This window comes from Rana temporaria, chromosome 2, assembly GCF_905171775.1.
Source record: "Rana temporaria chromosome 2, aRanTem1.1, whole genome shotgun sequence".
Lineage (NCBI taxonomy): Eukaryota > Metazoa > Chordata > Amphibia > Anura > Ranidae > Rana > Rana temporaria.
Genome location: NC_053490.1, coordinates 404,374,315 through 404,388,985, shown reverse-complemented (window position 1 = coordinate 404,388,985; position 14,671 = coordinate 404,374,315). Strand labels below are relative to the sequence as shown.

At 40.7% G+C, this 14,671-nt stretch overlaps 1 protein-coding gene across 3 annotated transcripts in view; it reads left to right on the top strand.

Moving 5' to 3' along the window:
* Positions 1–14,671, top strand: part of SHROOM2 (shroom family member 2) — a 311,760-nt gene that overhangs the window by 248,121 nt on the left and 48,968 nt on the right. For all 3 annotated transcript variants that reach the window (XM_040338142.1, XM_040338141.1, XM_040338139.1), the window contains exon 7: positions 9,004–9,741. In XM_040338142.1, coding sequence (XP_040194076.1) covers positions 9,004–9,741 — 738 coding nt within the window. The remainder of the gene's footprint in view (positions 1–9,003; positions 9,742–14,671) is intronic.

Sequence of the window (14,671 nt, the reverse complement as noted above, 5' to 3'; positions counted from 1 at the left end):
AAACTATAATTGTTCAAGTATTGACCATATTCTCAGACAAAGCATAAACCATATGTAAATGATCCACTTTTCTTTGAATATATAGAGCTGTGGCAAGTAGTAAGGGAACATTACCATTAATTAGCATTAATCGCAGTGTAATGCCGCGTACACACAACCGTTTTTAATGTCATGGAAAAAACTAAGTTTTTCTTGACGTGTCAAGCCTGCCTTGCCTACACACAATTGTGAAAAAAATGTTCTAGCAAAGCACGGTGACATACAACACATACGACGGCACTATAAAGGGGAAGTTCCATTCGAATGGCGCCACCCTTTGGGCTTGATTATGCAAATTTCCCTTCTCATAACTTGCTTCTGAGCACGCGCATTTCTATTCCCTGTCGTTAAAGCTTACACACGACCATTTCTCAAAAAAAAACAACGTGAAAAACATCGCTCGTTTTTAATGGGCAATTAAAAAAATGCAATTTTTCTCGTCATGAAAAATGGTCGTGTGTACGCGGCATAAGAAATGCTGCAAACATTTTTATTGCTCTGGAAGCTTTTGGTATTGATTTGCAGCCACATGATTCGTTGTTTGGTCTTTTGTCTTATCAAATGGCATAATAGGTGACCATTAAATGTATACATAATAACCAAACACCTGCTTAATTTTTAATGGGGTTACTGATGATAATTTTAATAAAATATTAAACAACATAGGGCTACCTAACCTACCAAATATATTATACATTTATTCCACTCAGCTCCAAGCTGAATAACCATCACCTTCTTAAATAAAGCCACACGGTAAATGACATGAAAAAATAAGGATGGGAGAAAGGGAAGCCATGTTATCAAACCTTTTAAAGTGGAATCCATATGCTGTCTACAAAGCAACAATGCAGTGGGTTGGCTGTTTCTATGCACAATTCCAACCAAATAAACCAGGTTGCAGTAAAATAAAGGGCACATGGTTATTAATCCATAGTAGTAGTAGTAGTATCCAATTTATTTAATGAATATTTTTGTTTATTTTTTAATATTTTTTTTTTAACTTCATTCCTGTGTGTCGCGTAATACGGTTACTTTGCAAACCGCCCCCCCCCCCCCCCTAATTTACATACTTGATGTAGTGTTTACCAGAAGATTTATTGTGGACATAGGGCACTAAAAAGATATCTATGAGTGATGCTGAAACCACAGCATAATTTTTTTTATATTTTTATAGTGAAGAAAGAAGTAAATGGCTGTTCACTTGAGAGTAGTTTAGCTCAGATTCTAATGTAAGGTGATGTGTACATTCTCAGTTATCATAGAAATGTCTCATAGGATTACCAGTCATGGCTATGTTTAGACATATCATCATGTCTGCTGCTTTGGTACTGAAGACCAGAAATCAAGTTTATTGTGTCGACATGTTCACATAAAGTGTTTTTTTTTTTTCTTTAGCCAAAAGCAACTGGTTTAGATGTTAAAAAGCAAGTGTTTTATACTATTTCTGCTGGTTCGAGGTTTATGGCGGTAGATGTATAAATTCTTTGCAATAAATAAAAAACGTCATTATTGCATTTATTGTTATTGATCAGTGCTTGTAAGTGAAGAACCAAAAGGTACAACATGCTGTAGTTAGTTGGCTCCGGTCCTAAATCGGGCTGTTGAGCAACTGCAATTGGTTGCCAAAATAAAGAAATAAACATATGAATGTCCCTGCAGATGGCCTTTTTTTATATTTTATGAACTTGCTGCACCTGAGGGCAGATGGTTAGGCTGGCATACTAGTGAAGACGTTTGGTTACATGCAGCTGCTTTTCCCACACTAGACCCTGCATGTTCTTTAAACTAGGAATGACACCTGTCCTATAAGGCCTTGCATGTCTTGACCCAATGTCATCTTGTTTGGAAGAAGAAACCAGTATTGGATGTTAAAGCCCAATTATTTTAACCGAGAAAAGCTTAGAACATGGGTGCTCAACCTGTGGCTCTCCAGCTGTTGCAGAACTTCAAGTCCCATCATGCCTCTGCCTTTGGGAGTCATGCTTGTAACAGTCAGTAGCTTGCAATGCCTCATGGGAATTGTAGTTCTGAAACAGCTGGAGAGCCACAGGTTGAGCACCCATGGCTTAGAACCTTAGCTAGGTTTTTAATTATTCAGACCTGGCGTGGGATATTCACAATCACAAAGGTGGGTTGAGTGTTTATTATTGGTGTGTGTGTGTGTGTGTTTGTCTAGTATGCACACCCTTGGGAAAGGGGAGGTGCGTTTCTGAAACATCGGTGTTGGGATTTTTTTTTTTTGTACTTTTAATACGACTTTGCAACTATAACCTCACGAAAAACCAGCCAAGGTAGTGAGCCAGTCAACAGTAAATGGCTTCAAACATGCTTGGGACAAACATTGATTCTCCATGACTCAAATTAACTTAAACACTGAAGTAGCTTGGATTAATTTAGCAAGCACGGAGGAGCAAGCGACTCACATGAGCCGTGTTCTACATTAGGATAACATGGCAAGCACACTTTGAAGGGAAACCCCTAACCCAAAAAAAAAAAAAATATACAAAACATGACTCGACCACTCATGCCTCGTACACACGACCAGTTTTCCCGTCAGGGAAAACTGCCATGACAGATTTTGGCTGGGAAAACTGGCTGTGTGTATGCTCCATGGCAGTTTTCCTGACAAGAAAACCGCCGGGAATCGCAGCAGCAAAAATGAGAACATGTTCTCTTGTTTCCTGCCGCAATTCCCGGTGGTCTTTTTCCCAGCAGTTTCCCTATGGGAAACACTGTGGTGGAGCATACACATGGCCGGGATTCCCGGCCAAAGCTCTCACCGCACCGCACGTGGAAAGTGACCGAGCAGGTTCTCTGTATTCCCCCCGGGATTCCCGGCGGACTTTTTACCGCTGGGAATCCCGATCGTGTGTACGGGGCATCAGCCTTTTTTATGCCATCACTTTTCTATGTTAAAACGTTGAGCTCTTAAAACTTCAGTGTGCTGGCTTTTTTGTCTCAAGGTTTTAAATGCTGTCTATGGGCCGGATTCAGAAAAGAGATACGCCGTCGTATCTATCCGCCTGATTCAGAGAATCAGTTACGCATAGATATCCCTAAGATCCGACAGGTGTAAGTGTCTTACACCGTTGTATCTTAGGCTGCAATTTCAGGCTGGCCGCTAGGTGGCGCTTCCGTATTTTTACGTGAGAAATATGCTAATTAGGTAGATACGGCGATTCCGAAACGTATGTCCCGCCGGCGCATTTTTTTATGTCGTTTGCGTAAGTCGTTAGCAAATACGGCTTTACGTTCACGTCGAATCCAATACGTCCTTGCGGCGTAATTTGGAGCAATGCACACTGGGATATTTTACGGACGGCGGGGTCAACTACAATTTAAATAAAACACGCCCCCTACATCCTCATTTTAATTACGCGGCCTTACGCCGCAACACATACGTTACGCCGCCGTAAATAAGGGCGCAAGTTCTTTCTGAATACAGAACTTGTGCCCAAAGTTACAGCGGCGTAACGTATCTCAGATACGTTACGCCGGGCGGATAGATACACCAATGTATCTGAATCCAGCCCAATGTCTTTAGATTTTCCTTGCTTTTTTGTCTGACACCCGTGACCTGGACATGACGTGAGTAGAAATCTTTCTAACATGAATACAAACAATCAGGACAGAGGTTCTAAATAGGGCTGCAACTAACGATTATTTTCATAATCGATTAGTTGGCCAATTATTGTTTCGATTAATCGGATAATAGCCTTAAAAAAAAATTGTTTTTTGTATTTACTGTGGGACAGTGAAAGTAATATTTACAGTAGCGATTTGCTTTTTTGTACTATAAAAGGGATAATTTTTTTTTTTTTAACCCCATTATGTTACTGGCCGATTAATCGATTATGAAAATTGTAATCGATTAATTTCATAATAGATTAGTTGTCGATTAATCGATTAGTTGTTTCGGCCCTAGTTCTAAACCTTCCCCACTCTATTAGAAATTGGGTTTTTATTGCTGTCTGTGTGTCCTCTGGTCTTGCAGCCTCCTTTATGCTGCTAGGTTGGTCATGGTAGCCACTTCTTCCATGTACTCTAGTGGTTGAAGGCCCTCTGACATCATCAAGACTGATGCAGGGCCTATAGGTGAGAAACGGTCTACCGCTGGAGCATGGGGGAGTGCGGTCTGGCGGAAAAGCAGGAATCGGGTATGTAAAACTGCTTTTCCCATCCCCTAGACATAAACATGCATTTAACCCTTGCGGTGTGGGTTTGGCCTCACTGCAAGGAAGGGTTTTTACATTTATTGGAGTTGAGCTTTAACTAAGAGTATAACTCTTCTCCACTAACTTTAACATCTAGTCCAGGCTTTCTTGCATATGGTGGACTCGGCATGTCAATGATGTCCCAAACATTTGACGAGGGTATGGGACTGAACCCCCTTATAGAAACGTCTTAGTTTTTTAGCATATTATACTTTAGTTGTGCAAGGGACATTCTTGTTCATTCCAAATGAGCACACAGTTGAGATCTTTTATAAGATAGGGGGGAAGGAATTTACAGTGCTGTTACTTTTTTGTTTTTTTTTTACATCCTTCCAATGCGCATCAATAGCGATTTTATATATTAAGCAAGGAGGTCATATTTTACATGGATAGCTTTGTAAATCTCTCCCTCAGTAGACACTCTGCAGCTGTTTACTGGCACATGAGATGAGAGATTATATGAGGTGACAGCAATTTTATGTCTAGTAGTATTGTATTTGCTTGCTTTTAATTTTTGGGGGCGGTGTATGTAACATTCATTAACATACTGAATGTGCATGCAGCTGCAGTATGCTAATGGAACAATTAATTTTGTAGCAGATTGTGCTGAATTCTTGAAATGGTTTTTACTGCCTCGTGAATTTACATCTGGCAAGTATCAACACCTGCTTATGTGATTATTCATAATTCTGAAAAAAACGTGCCTAAGAAAAATTTGTCTCTTAAAGCTAATTACTCTTCTTTCAGCACTTTCTACATAACCCTTCCGTTTGCTGTTTTTCCAGTTAGTCTTCAATGGCTTCATTATACAATGAAGTATATAATTTAATAGTTTACTGGCAACACGAATATGGTGAAAGTAAACTACAAATCCTTTCACAAGGAAACGAGATAGTGTAAAGTGCTGTTAGATTTTATCCAAATAATTAAACACTTTGAGAAGTTTGGTGGGTAACTGATAATGAAACTTGGGCACTTGGCCAAAGCCCAAATAAGCCAATCAGAGACAGAATATGTCATCAGACATCTAAAAAAAATGTAAATATAATTTTAAGGAACAGAACAACATAAAAGGGCAGTTTATATATATATATATATATATATATATATATATATATATATAATTACACACACGCACACACAGCGGGTATATAAAATAATCACCCCCTTTAAAATAATCACATTTTGCAACTTATAACATGCCAGTGAAAGATATAACAATTCAAACAATTTAAAATTGAAACTGAGTTGGAAAAAGAACCGCCCCCTTATGTCAGTATTTTGTTGAAACATTTGCTACACCCAATCTAAGATCCCTGCTAGTGCAAGGCCTGAACAGATATGGATTAGGAGCAGTGGCTGTGTCAATGAAACCCCTACATCCCAATAGACATAAATGGGACTGCCTGTACAGGGATGTACGAAAGACCCGTGCACTCCCTTGCAGATAAACACAGCCCTCACACAGGGTACACATTGATACACCCCCTGTGAATGTGGCCTAATAGTATTGTCTGCCACAGTGTTTCTGATTGCTGCTCCACCAGTGACTATCACTAGATCAGTACAGCCAGCAACCGTGTCTCTGATCTCCACCACATCAGCACAGGGTTACCAGAGCCAGCGCAGCCAGCAAACGCAAGATCACTGCCACACAATTGCAGCATATCCTCTGTCTGGTGCCTGTATTTACCCTGGCATGTTTGTTTCAACCGATCCTTTGCCTGTTTATTGACAATGTCGCTGCCTGCCACTTGAGCTGACCTATCTGCACGTCCCCCTGACTACATTCCTATCAGTCTGAGCATTCTCTGTGGACAACTGCACACCTGGAATCACATAAACTTTTTTGTTCTTCTTCAGCTTCCTGTTCTTCCTAGCTAGTGAGCATGGCATTTCTAAGGGCAGCCAGAACCAGTAGGCTAAGCTTATTTGGCTTATGGTAATGGGCAATGCTATGAGTGACGCTACACTAAGCTATATTCCCTGACCACTTGTATAGAGTTCAGGTGATATACGAATTAAACTGACAATTTATGAAACTGTACAAGAACAGAAAAATAGCGTAAGTAACAAAAGTAAAATTAATACATAACATCATTGTAACGATGTTCCCTTGACTCGCGCTTATTTACAATGATGTTGTGTATTAATATTATTTTTGTTACTTACGCTATCTATTTTTTTGTTCTCGTACAGTTTCATGAATTGTCCGTACAATTCGTATACTCCCTGAAGAAGCTACCCCAGCGAAACATGTCAGGATAGTATACAAATTTAAAACTTTTGATATATACCTGTTTGTATGACCACCTATTCTGTGAACCGCTGTCTATTCTTGGACAATATTGTTTCTGTATATGTTTTTTAACTTTATACTTATTAAAAAATCTTTTTTAACTAAGATACAATTTTTTTCTCATCATTGTCTGTAACATGCACCGTCAAAATCCATCCTTTTCCCATTTGACTTATTACAGTACATTGTTTTCTATGCAGTGTTGTTTAAGGTTTGTGATACAATGTCCGGTACATGTTCAGTCCAAACATCGAAAAGTCTCATACATGTGGTATCCCCAGAGTATGTGTTGTGGGGTGAAATTCTAAATATCCCTATGCGTGTGTGAGAAATATCTTTTGAAACTGACAACTGCAAAAAAATATATATATATATTTTCTTTCTGCATTTTCCAAAAACTTGTGGCAAAACAATGAAATCTTTAAAATACTCACCATTGCCTCTTAATACCTCCAAAAATGTGATGGGTAGTCATGAAATTGGATGTATGATTTGTGCCCCTAGAAAGCCTGAAGGTGCTCCTTGGATTTTGCGCCACTCCATGTGTTTAGGCTATGAAAAAGTCTCACACATGTGTTATCGCCATATAAGGGAAGAGTAGTAGAATATGGTAATGGCTCTAATTCTGGCATTTTAGGGCCTCAAGTAAAGAAATAGACAGTCAGTACATCAGGATTGATCAATTTTCAGAAATACATCATGTGAGAGAGAGTTGTAAAGCCACAACCTGGATGGAAATAGTTTTAGGTAGATTCAGAAAGAGTTAGGCTGGCTTATCAGTAGATAAACCGACCTAACTCCGAATCTACGCTGCCGTATGTTTAAGCGTATGCTCAAACAGAGATACGCTTAAACATATCTAAGATAGGCCGACTTGCGCCGTCCTATCTTAGATTGCAATTTTTTGGATGGCCGCTAGGTAGCGCTTCCATTGCGGCCGGCGTAGATTATGTAAATGAGCTGCACGAACGTACGCCAGGCCCCCGCAGTCGAATTACTTTGTTTCCGTAAGGCCTTAGGCGGCCTAAAGTTATTCCACCTATGAGGTGGAATAACAATGTTAAAGTATGGCCGCCGTTCCCGCCGCAAGGTTCGAATTTTTTACCTTGTTTGCGTAAGTCGTCCGCGAATCGGGAGTTACGTCGGTTACGTCCACGTCGAAATCAATAGGCCCGTACGGCGTACTTAGCCGCAATGCGCACTGGGAAATGTAGGCGCATGCGCAGTAGCAAAAAACGTGAGGTCAAGCCTCATTTCCATACAACACGCCCCCCTCCAACCAATTTGAATTAGGCGCTCTTACACCCGCTGCGATTACACTACGCTGCCCTAAGTAAGGAGGTAAGTGCTTTGAGAATATGTACTTTCCTCTCTAACTTAAGGCGGCGTAGTGTAAACACACTAGGCTACGCCGACCTTAGTTTTGCGCGCCCCTACCTGAATCTACCCATTTGTGTCCCAAACGCCTAATGTTTTTGATAGACAAAATCCTTGTGATAGAAACAGAAAAGAGTGACGGCCTAAAAAAACAAGTGGTCCATCGAATCTTTCCAATTTTTTGTTAACCTTTTTGCCTGAATATAACTGACTCACTACCAATGCTGAAGGTCTATTGTGTTGAATTACACCTGTCAGTGCCCATAAGGTTCTAGGCTAACACTGGCAGATTACAACCCTTCCTAGTGTTGTTGCATGCTGGCCTTGCCCCTTTCGCTTACTACATGTTTCTTTCAGTCCATCACTATCAAAGAAACACTCTGGATGGCTTTATACATTAATTTATTCTCTGCATTAGGATAAAAAAGTCCATGCTCCGTGCCTCTCCCCCCCCCCCCCCCCAAAAAAAACCACTTACCTATCACCACCATCAATCCAGCCATGTCCTGGCTCCTGCTGTTGTCATTTAAATCCTGTTAGGAGGGAGCAGTTTTCAGAGCCAAGCTGGGCTGTGTGTGTCTATGGATGTACACAGTCTGGCTCAGGGGAGATAGCCCACATAAGTGCTCCCATAGCAGCAGGCTTGCTATGGGGACACTAAAGTGAAAAGGGGCTGAGAACGTCTATGGGGGACCCCAGAAGAGCAGGGTCGGGACCACTCTGTGCAATACTATTGCACAGAGGTGTGTATAACGTGTTTTTTTTTTTTATTATTATTTTTTTATAAACGCGAAGGTTTACAATCACTTTAAGGTGCATGAGCTGCAGAAGAATACATTTTAAATTATGTGCTGCTTACATTTGGTGCATATATTCTGGTGCTGCTGAGTACCGCTTGGGTCTCAATAGATCTCTATATGTATGTGTGCGTGTATTTTTATTATATGTATGTGTATATGTATGTGTGTGTGTGTGTGTATATATATATATATATATAAACAATAATATGCTTTTTAATCTTTCTAATGCTGAACAACTATGAAATATTAAAATATTTCCTGTGTTTCTTGGCAGGATTGCGGAGACAGAGGATAGAGGATACCCATCAGCAGAAAGAGAGGATAGTTTATGTGACAACAAACACAAGCTGACAAGTAAATCCTCGGAGATCTCAGACACCGTGAATGTACCCCAAGAAAGCAGGGCAAGATCTGGGACCCTCCCCAGTGATTACAGATTTGTGAATGAAAATGTGAGATATAAAAGCAAAGACTTCAGCTATTCAGCTTCTCCTATTTTAGAAAATCAGTCTGACATCAAGAATTTTCCCCAAATTGGCGAAGAAAACCAGTGGCAAGATGTGTTACCTGTGAACAAGAAAAGGGGGCCAGCACCTCAAAGACCTCCTCCACCCAAGCTTGACAAATACTGGAGGCAGAGCGGTTCTTCATCTTCTCTTGCCACTTCCACAGAATCCTTACTGACAACAACACAAGGGAAAAGTGGTCCTCTTTATTCTCCTGCAAGCCTAGATGCTGTTAAGCCAGAGACGACGCCTTGCCACAGTCCGGGGGTGCCTTTGGATAAACACTTAAGTGTCCCTTTGCACAACCCCCAACTCTCTGGGTCACTAGAGAATGTTGGGCCGCACCTAGAGAAAAAACAAAGCAATTCTGAGCCTGAAAGGTCTCCAAAGCCTTGCTATCTGCAAAAACCTGGGATGGAACCTTCACGATCACCTTCACCTCAGTTTGCTCCACAAAAGCTTACAGATAAACCTCCATTCATGATTCAGGATGAAAACAAGGCCAGGTAGATATTTTTAAAACCTAACCGTAACCTGTTGACATTTTTATCAGCTTATGTTGCCCAAGGCTACCAAACAGATTTCAAATTAAAGTGGATGTAAACCTAATTCATGAAATTTTACCTAGACACATATATCTGTAGAGTTTACTTATCTCTCTCCAAATCCCTGAGTCCTGTGTCTTTCTGCTGTTTCAGTCCTCTGTTATCAGCATAATAACTTCTGATAAGTTTTTAGAGACGGGAGATGAAGCCAGCCTGAAATGTGTGTCTGGGGTGGGTGCTATAAATAGATTAGCAGAGAGCTTGTCTTGTCACAGCACAGATCTGAAAGTATCATTCAATCTTCTGCCTATGTGGAGTGAGGGTGTGTGCCTTTCCTCCAATTAGCTGTTACACAGTGTATGCCAAGACTACACTCCTACTGCTGAACGAGGAAGATAAAAATTCTAGCACGGTGTAAGTATTCTAAAGAATATAGCAAACTGAAGACAGCCGATATGCATGTAAAACCTATGTAGGGAGATTAGCCCAGGAGGGTTTGGTACACTGATATAGGGAGTCTCGCGGGGGTCGCTCCTTGGACACCCCCAGTCCAGCGGAAATTAATGGTCTTGAGTCCTGTATCTCAGCACTGTTGAGCCCTGGAAGCCATCTTCGGGGCAACTTCAATTACAGGATTATTTTTTTTCCTGGGGTAAAGCCAGGAAGTAGCACCCGCAGAAATATGTGAGTGGGAGATTTTATTTTTCTTTCTCCAGCCGGTAGTGCAAAAGAGATTGGCCTTAAGTACTGTTAAGGATCCGAGTTCATCCCTATCAGTTGTTTCTCACTCCTTGATTGATACTTCATACAGCGTATAATGTAGACAGTCCTGCCGGTCAGGCCACTCTTGTGTCCTTGGGACTTAAATTTGATCTGGACTGTCCTTGCAGAGGCCACTTTTTGAACCCATCGGGAGATTTTGTTGGTCCTTTATCTCGGAAAGTGGCTTCTTTGGTTGCCATCGCTTCACTAGGTAGAGTGTCAGAGTTGGTGGCTCTTTCATGCAAGGAGACGTTTTTGATCTCACACCATGAGAAGGTGACTTTGCGTCCTCATTAATTTTTTGCCTAGAGTGGTGTCTAGTTTTCACTTGAATCAAGACAATGTTTGCCTTCTTTCTGTTCCTCAGTTGGCAGCAGTAAGATCACTGCATACTCTGGAGGTATTTCAGGCAGTCAGAATTACTTGAATTGTCAGCGCAGGTCAGGAATCCTGGTTTGTGCTTCCAGAAGAGCCCAGGAGGGGTAATGAGGCATGCAAGGTAACTATTTTCATTGAATTCGCCAGTTAATTGGAGCCTATGGCTTGAAAGGGCAAGGCCCACCACTCCTTTTTTTGGTAAAAGCACTCGCTACCAGGTGTTTGGGGGCATATTGGGCCATCAGGCGTCAATGGCTCAGGATTTTAAGGCCATTACTTTTGTTCATACATTTACAAAATTTTACCAAATGGATATCAAAGCCACGGAGTATACTGCTTTGGCCACAGTATGTTTTGGGCAGCAGAAGAAGTCTTTCTCAGATGGCAGTTCTTGTTCTTTGTGTCTCCCTCCCCTCAAGTGCATTGCTTTAGGACATCCCATATAGTCATTATTATGGTTGCTCTGTGTCTCGTGGTGTACAATAAAGAAAATAGTATTTTTTGTCATACTTGCCTGTAAAGTTCTTTTCTTGGAGTACATCATGGGACACAAAGGCGCCTCCCATCTTTTTGGGGATATTCATTGCTTTGCTACAAAACTGAGATACCCCCTGTGTAGGAAGGATTATATAGGAATGGACTTCCTGTTTGACTTTCTGCCAGTGTCCATCCACCTATAGGTGGCGTATAACCCATATAGTCATTATTATGGTTGCTCTGTGTCCCGTGATGTACTCAAAGAAAGGGATTTTACCGGTAAGTATGACAAAAAATCCTATTTTACTGCTGTCAGAGTTTTTCCTCATTGCCTTTCCTAACTCCCTGCAAACAGGCAAGTGAGGAGAAATCTCAGTAAGGACACATATGGGAATAATAAGCAACAGAGGTTCTAACATTTCCCTATGCTGTCCAAAATTCAAACCTTTGGCTTGAGTTGGGCTTTAGTAACTACATTAGTATGCAGATATTTTAACCGTCATTATGACTAAGGATTACGCAATACAGAGCCGAATTTCAAAATGTATGTCTATAGAAAATGTAGGCTTAGTTTAGTGTATTGTCTTTCAATACTTATCTAGTCTGTATACTGTCAATATTTTTATGCTTAAAATGGAAAGATGATCATAATTTGCACCACTGTAAGTAATTGTTAATGGGAAGCCAGTGGTGACACGGGATGCCTTCTGTTTCAAACTATTGGAAAAAATGAGTCAGGAAAATGATTATTTTTCCATCTGAAGGCATACACTGTACAGAATGCTTCACACTTTGTTATTGGCAGTAAATGGGCACCCATCCTTTTCATTGCGGTCATTGACTTTCAAGAAATATGATTGTCCAATGTGTGCATGAGTACTTAGTATTGCTGTTTCGGAACCTCTGCTATATATATATATATATATATATATATATATATATATATATATATATATATATATATATATATACATATACATACAGTACAGACCAAAAGTTTGGACACACCTTCTCATTCAAAGAGTTTTCTTTATTTTCATGACTATGAAAATTGTAGATTCACACTGAGGGCATCAAAACTATGAATTAACACATGTGGAATTATACATAACAAAAAAGTGTGAAACAACTGAAAATATATTTCATATTCTAGGTTCTTCAAAGTAGCCACCTTTTGCTTTGATTACTGCTTGGCACACTCTTGGCATTCTCTTGATGAGCTTCAAGAGGTAGTCACCTGGCACAGCACCCCATCACTCTCCTTCTTGGTCAAATAGCCCTTACACAGCCTGGAGGTGTGTTTGGGGTCATTGTCCTGTTGAAAAATAAATGATGGTCCAACTAAACGCAAAACGGATGGAATAGCAAGATGCTGTAGTAGCCATGCTGGTTCAGTATGCCTTCAATTTTGATAAAATCCCCAACAGTGTCACCAGCAAAGCACCCCCACACCATCACACCTCCTCCTCCATGCTTCACGGTGGGAACCAGGCATGTAGAGTCCATCCATTCACCTTTTCTGCGTCACACAAAGACACGGGGGTTGGAACCAAAGATCTCAAGTTTGGACTCATCAGACCAAAGCACAGATTTCCACTGGTCTAATGTCCATTCCTTGTGTTCTTTAGCCCAAACAAGTCTCTTCTGCTTGTTGCCTTTCTTTAGCAGTGGTTTCCTAGCAGATATTCTACCATGAAGGCCTGATTCACACAGTCTCCTCTTAACAGTTCTAGAGATGTGTCTGCTGCAAAAGGTGGCTAATTTGAAGAACCTAGAATATGAAATATATTTTCAGTTGTTTCACACTTTTTTGTTATGTATAATTCCACATGTGTTAATTCATAGTTTTGATGCCTTCAGTGTGAATTTACAATTTTCAAAGTCATGAAAATAAAGAAAACTCTTTGAATGAGAAGGTGTGTCCAAACTTTTGATCTGTACTGTATATATACACACACACACTATATTACCAAAAGTATTGGGACATCTGCCTTTACATGCACATGAACTTTATTGGCATCCCAGTCTTAGTCCGTGGTGTTCAATATTGAGTTGGCTCACACTTTGCCGCTATAGCAGCTTCAACTCTTCTGGGAAGACTGTCCACAAGGTTTAGGAGTGTGTCCATGGGAATGTTTGACCATTCTTCCAGAAATGCATTTCTGAGGTCAGGCACTGATGTGGACTAAAAGCTTGACTTCCAGTCTCCACTCAAATTCATCCCAAAAATGTTCTATCGAGTTTAGGTCAGGACTCTTTGAAGTTCCTTCACCTCAAACCCGCTCATCCTTGTCTTTATGGACCTTGCTTTGTGCACTGGTCCATATCATTTGGTGGAGGGGGATTATGGTGTGGGGTTGTTTTGCATGGGGTTGGGCTTGGCCCTTTAGTTCCAGTGAAGGCATCGGCGTACCAAGACATTTTGGACAATTTCATGCTCCTAACTTTGTGGAAACAGTTTGGGGGTGGCCCCTGCCTGTTCCAACAAGACTGCACGCCAGTGCATAAAGCAAGGTCCATAAAGACGTGGATGAGCGAGTTTGGGGTGGAGGAACTTGACTGGCCTGCACAGAGTCTTGATCTTAACCCAATAGAACACCTTTGGGATGAATTAGAGTGGAGCCTGCGAGACAGGCCTTCTTCTCCACATCAGTGCCTGACCTCAAAAATGCACTTTTGTTCTGGGAGAATGGTCAAACATTTCCATAGACACACTCCTAAAACTTATGGACAGCCTTCCCAGAAATGTTGAAGCTGTTAAAGTGGGCCAACTCAATATTGAACTCTGTGGACTGAGACTGGGATGCCATTATTATATATACACAGTTGTGCTCATAAGTTTACATACCCTGGCAGAATTGATGATTTCTTGGCCATTTTTCAGAGAATATGAATGATAACACAAAAACATTTGTTTCACTCATGATTAGTGTTTGGCTGAAGCCATTTATTATGAATTCATTGTGTTTGCTCTTTTTAAATCATAATGACAACAGAAACTACCCAAATGACCCTGATCAAAAGTTTACATACCCTGGAATGTTTGGCCTTGGTACAGACACAGAAGGTGGAACACACAGGTTAAAATGGCAATTAAAGATTAATTTCCCACATTTGTGGCTTTTTAAACCACCCATAGTGTCTGTGTATTAATAGTCAATGAGTTTGTTAGCTCTCACATAGATGCAGTGTCTAAGCAGGTTAGACGCTGAATCATGAGGAGGTAGAAAAGAACAGTCAAAAGACCTGCTTAACAAGGTAATTAAACTTTACA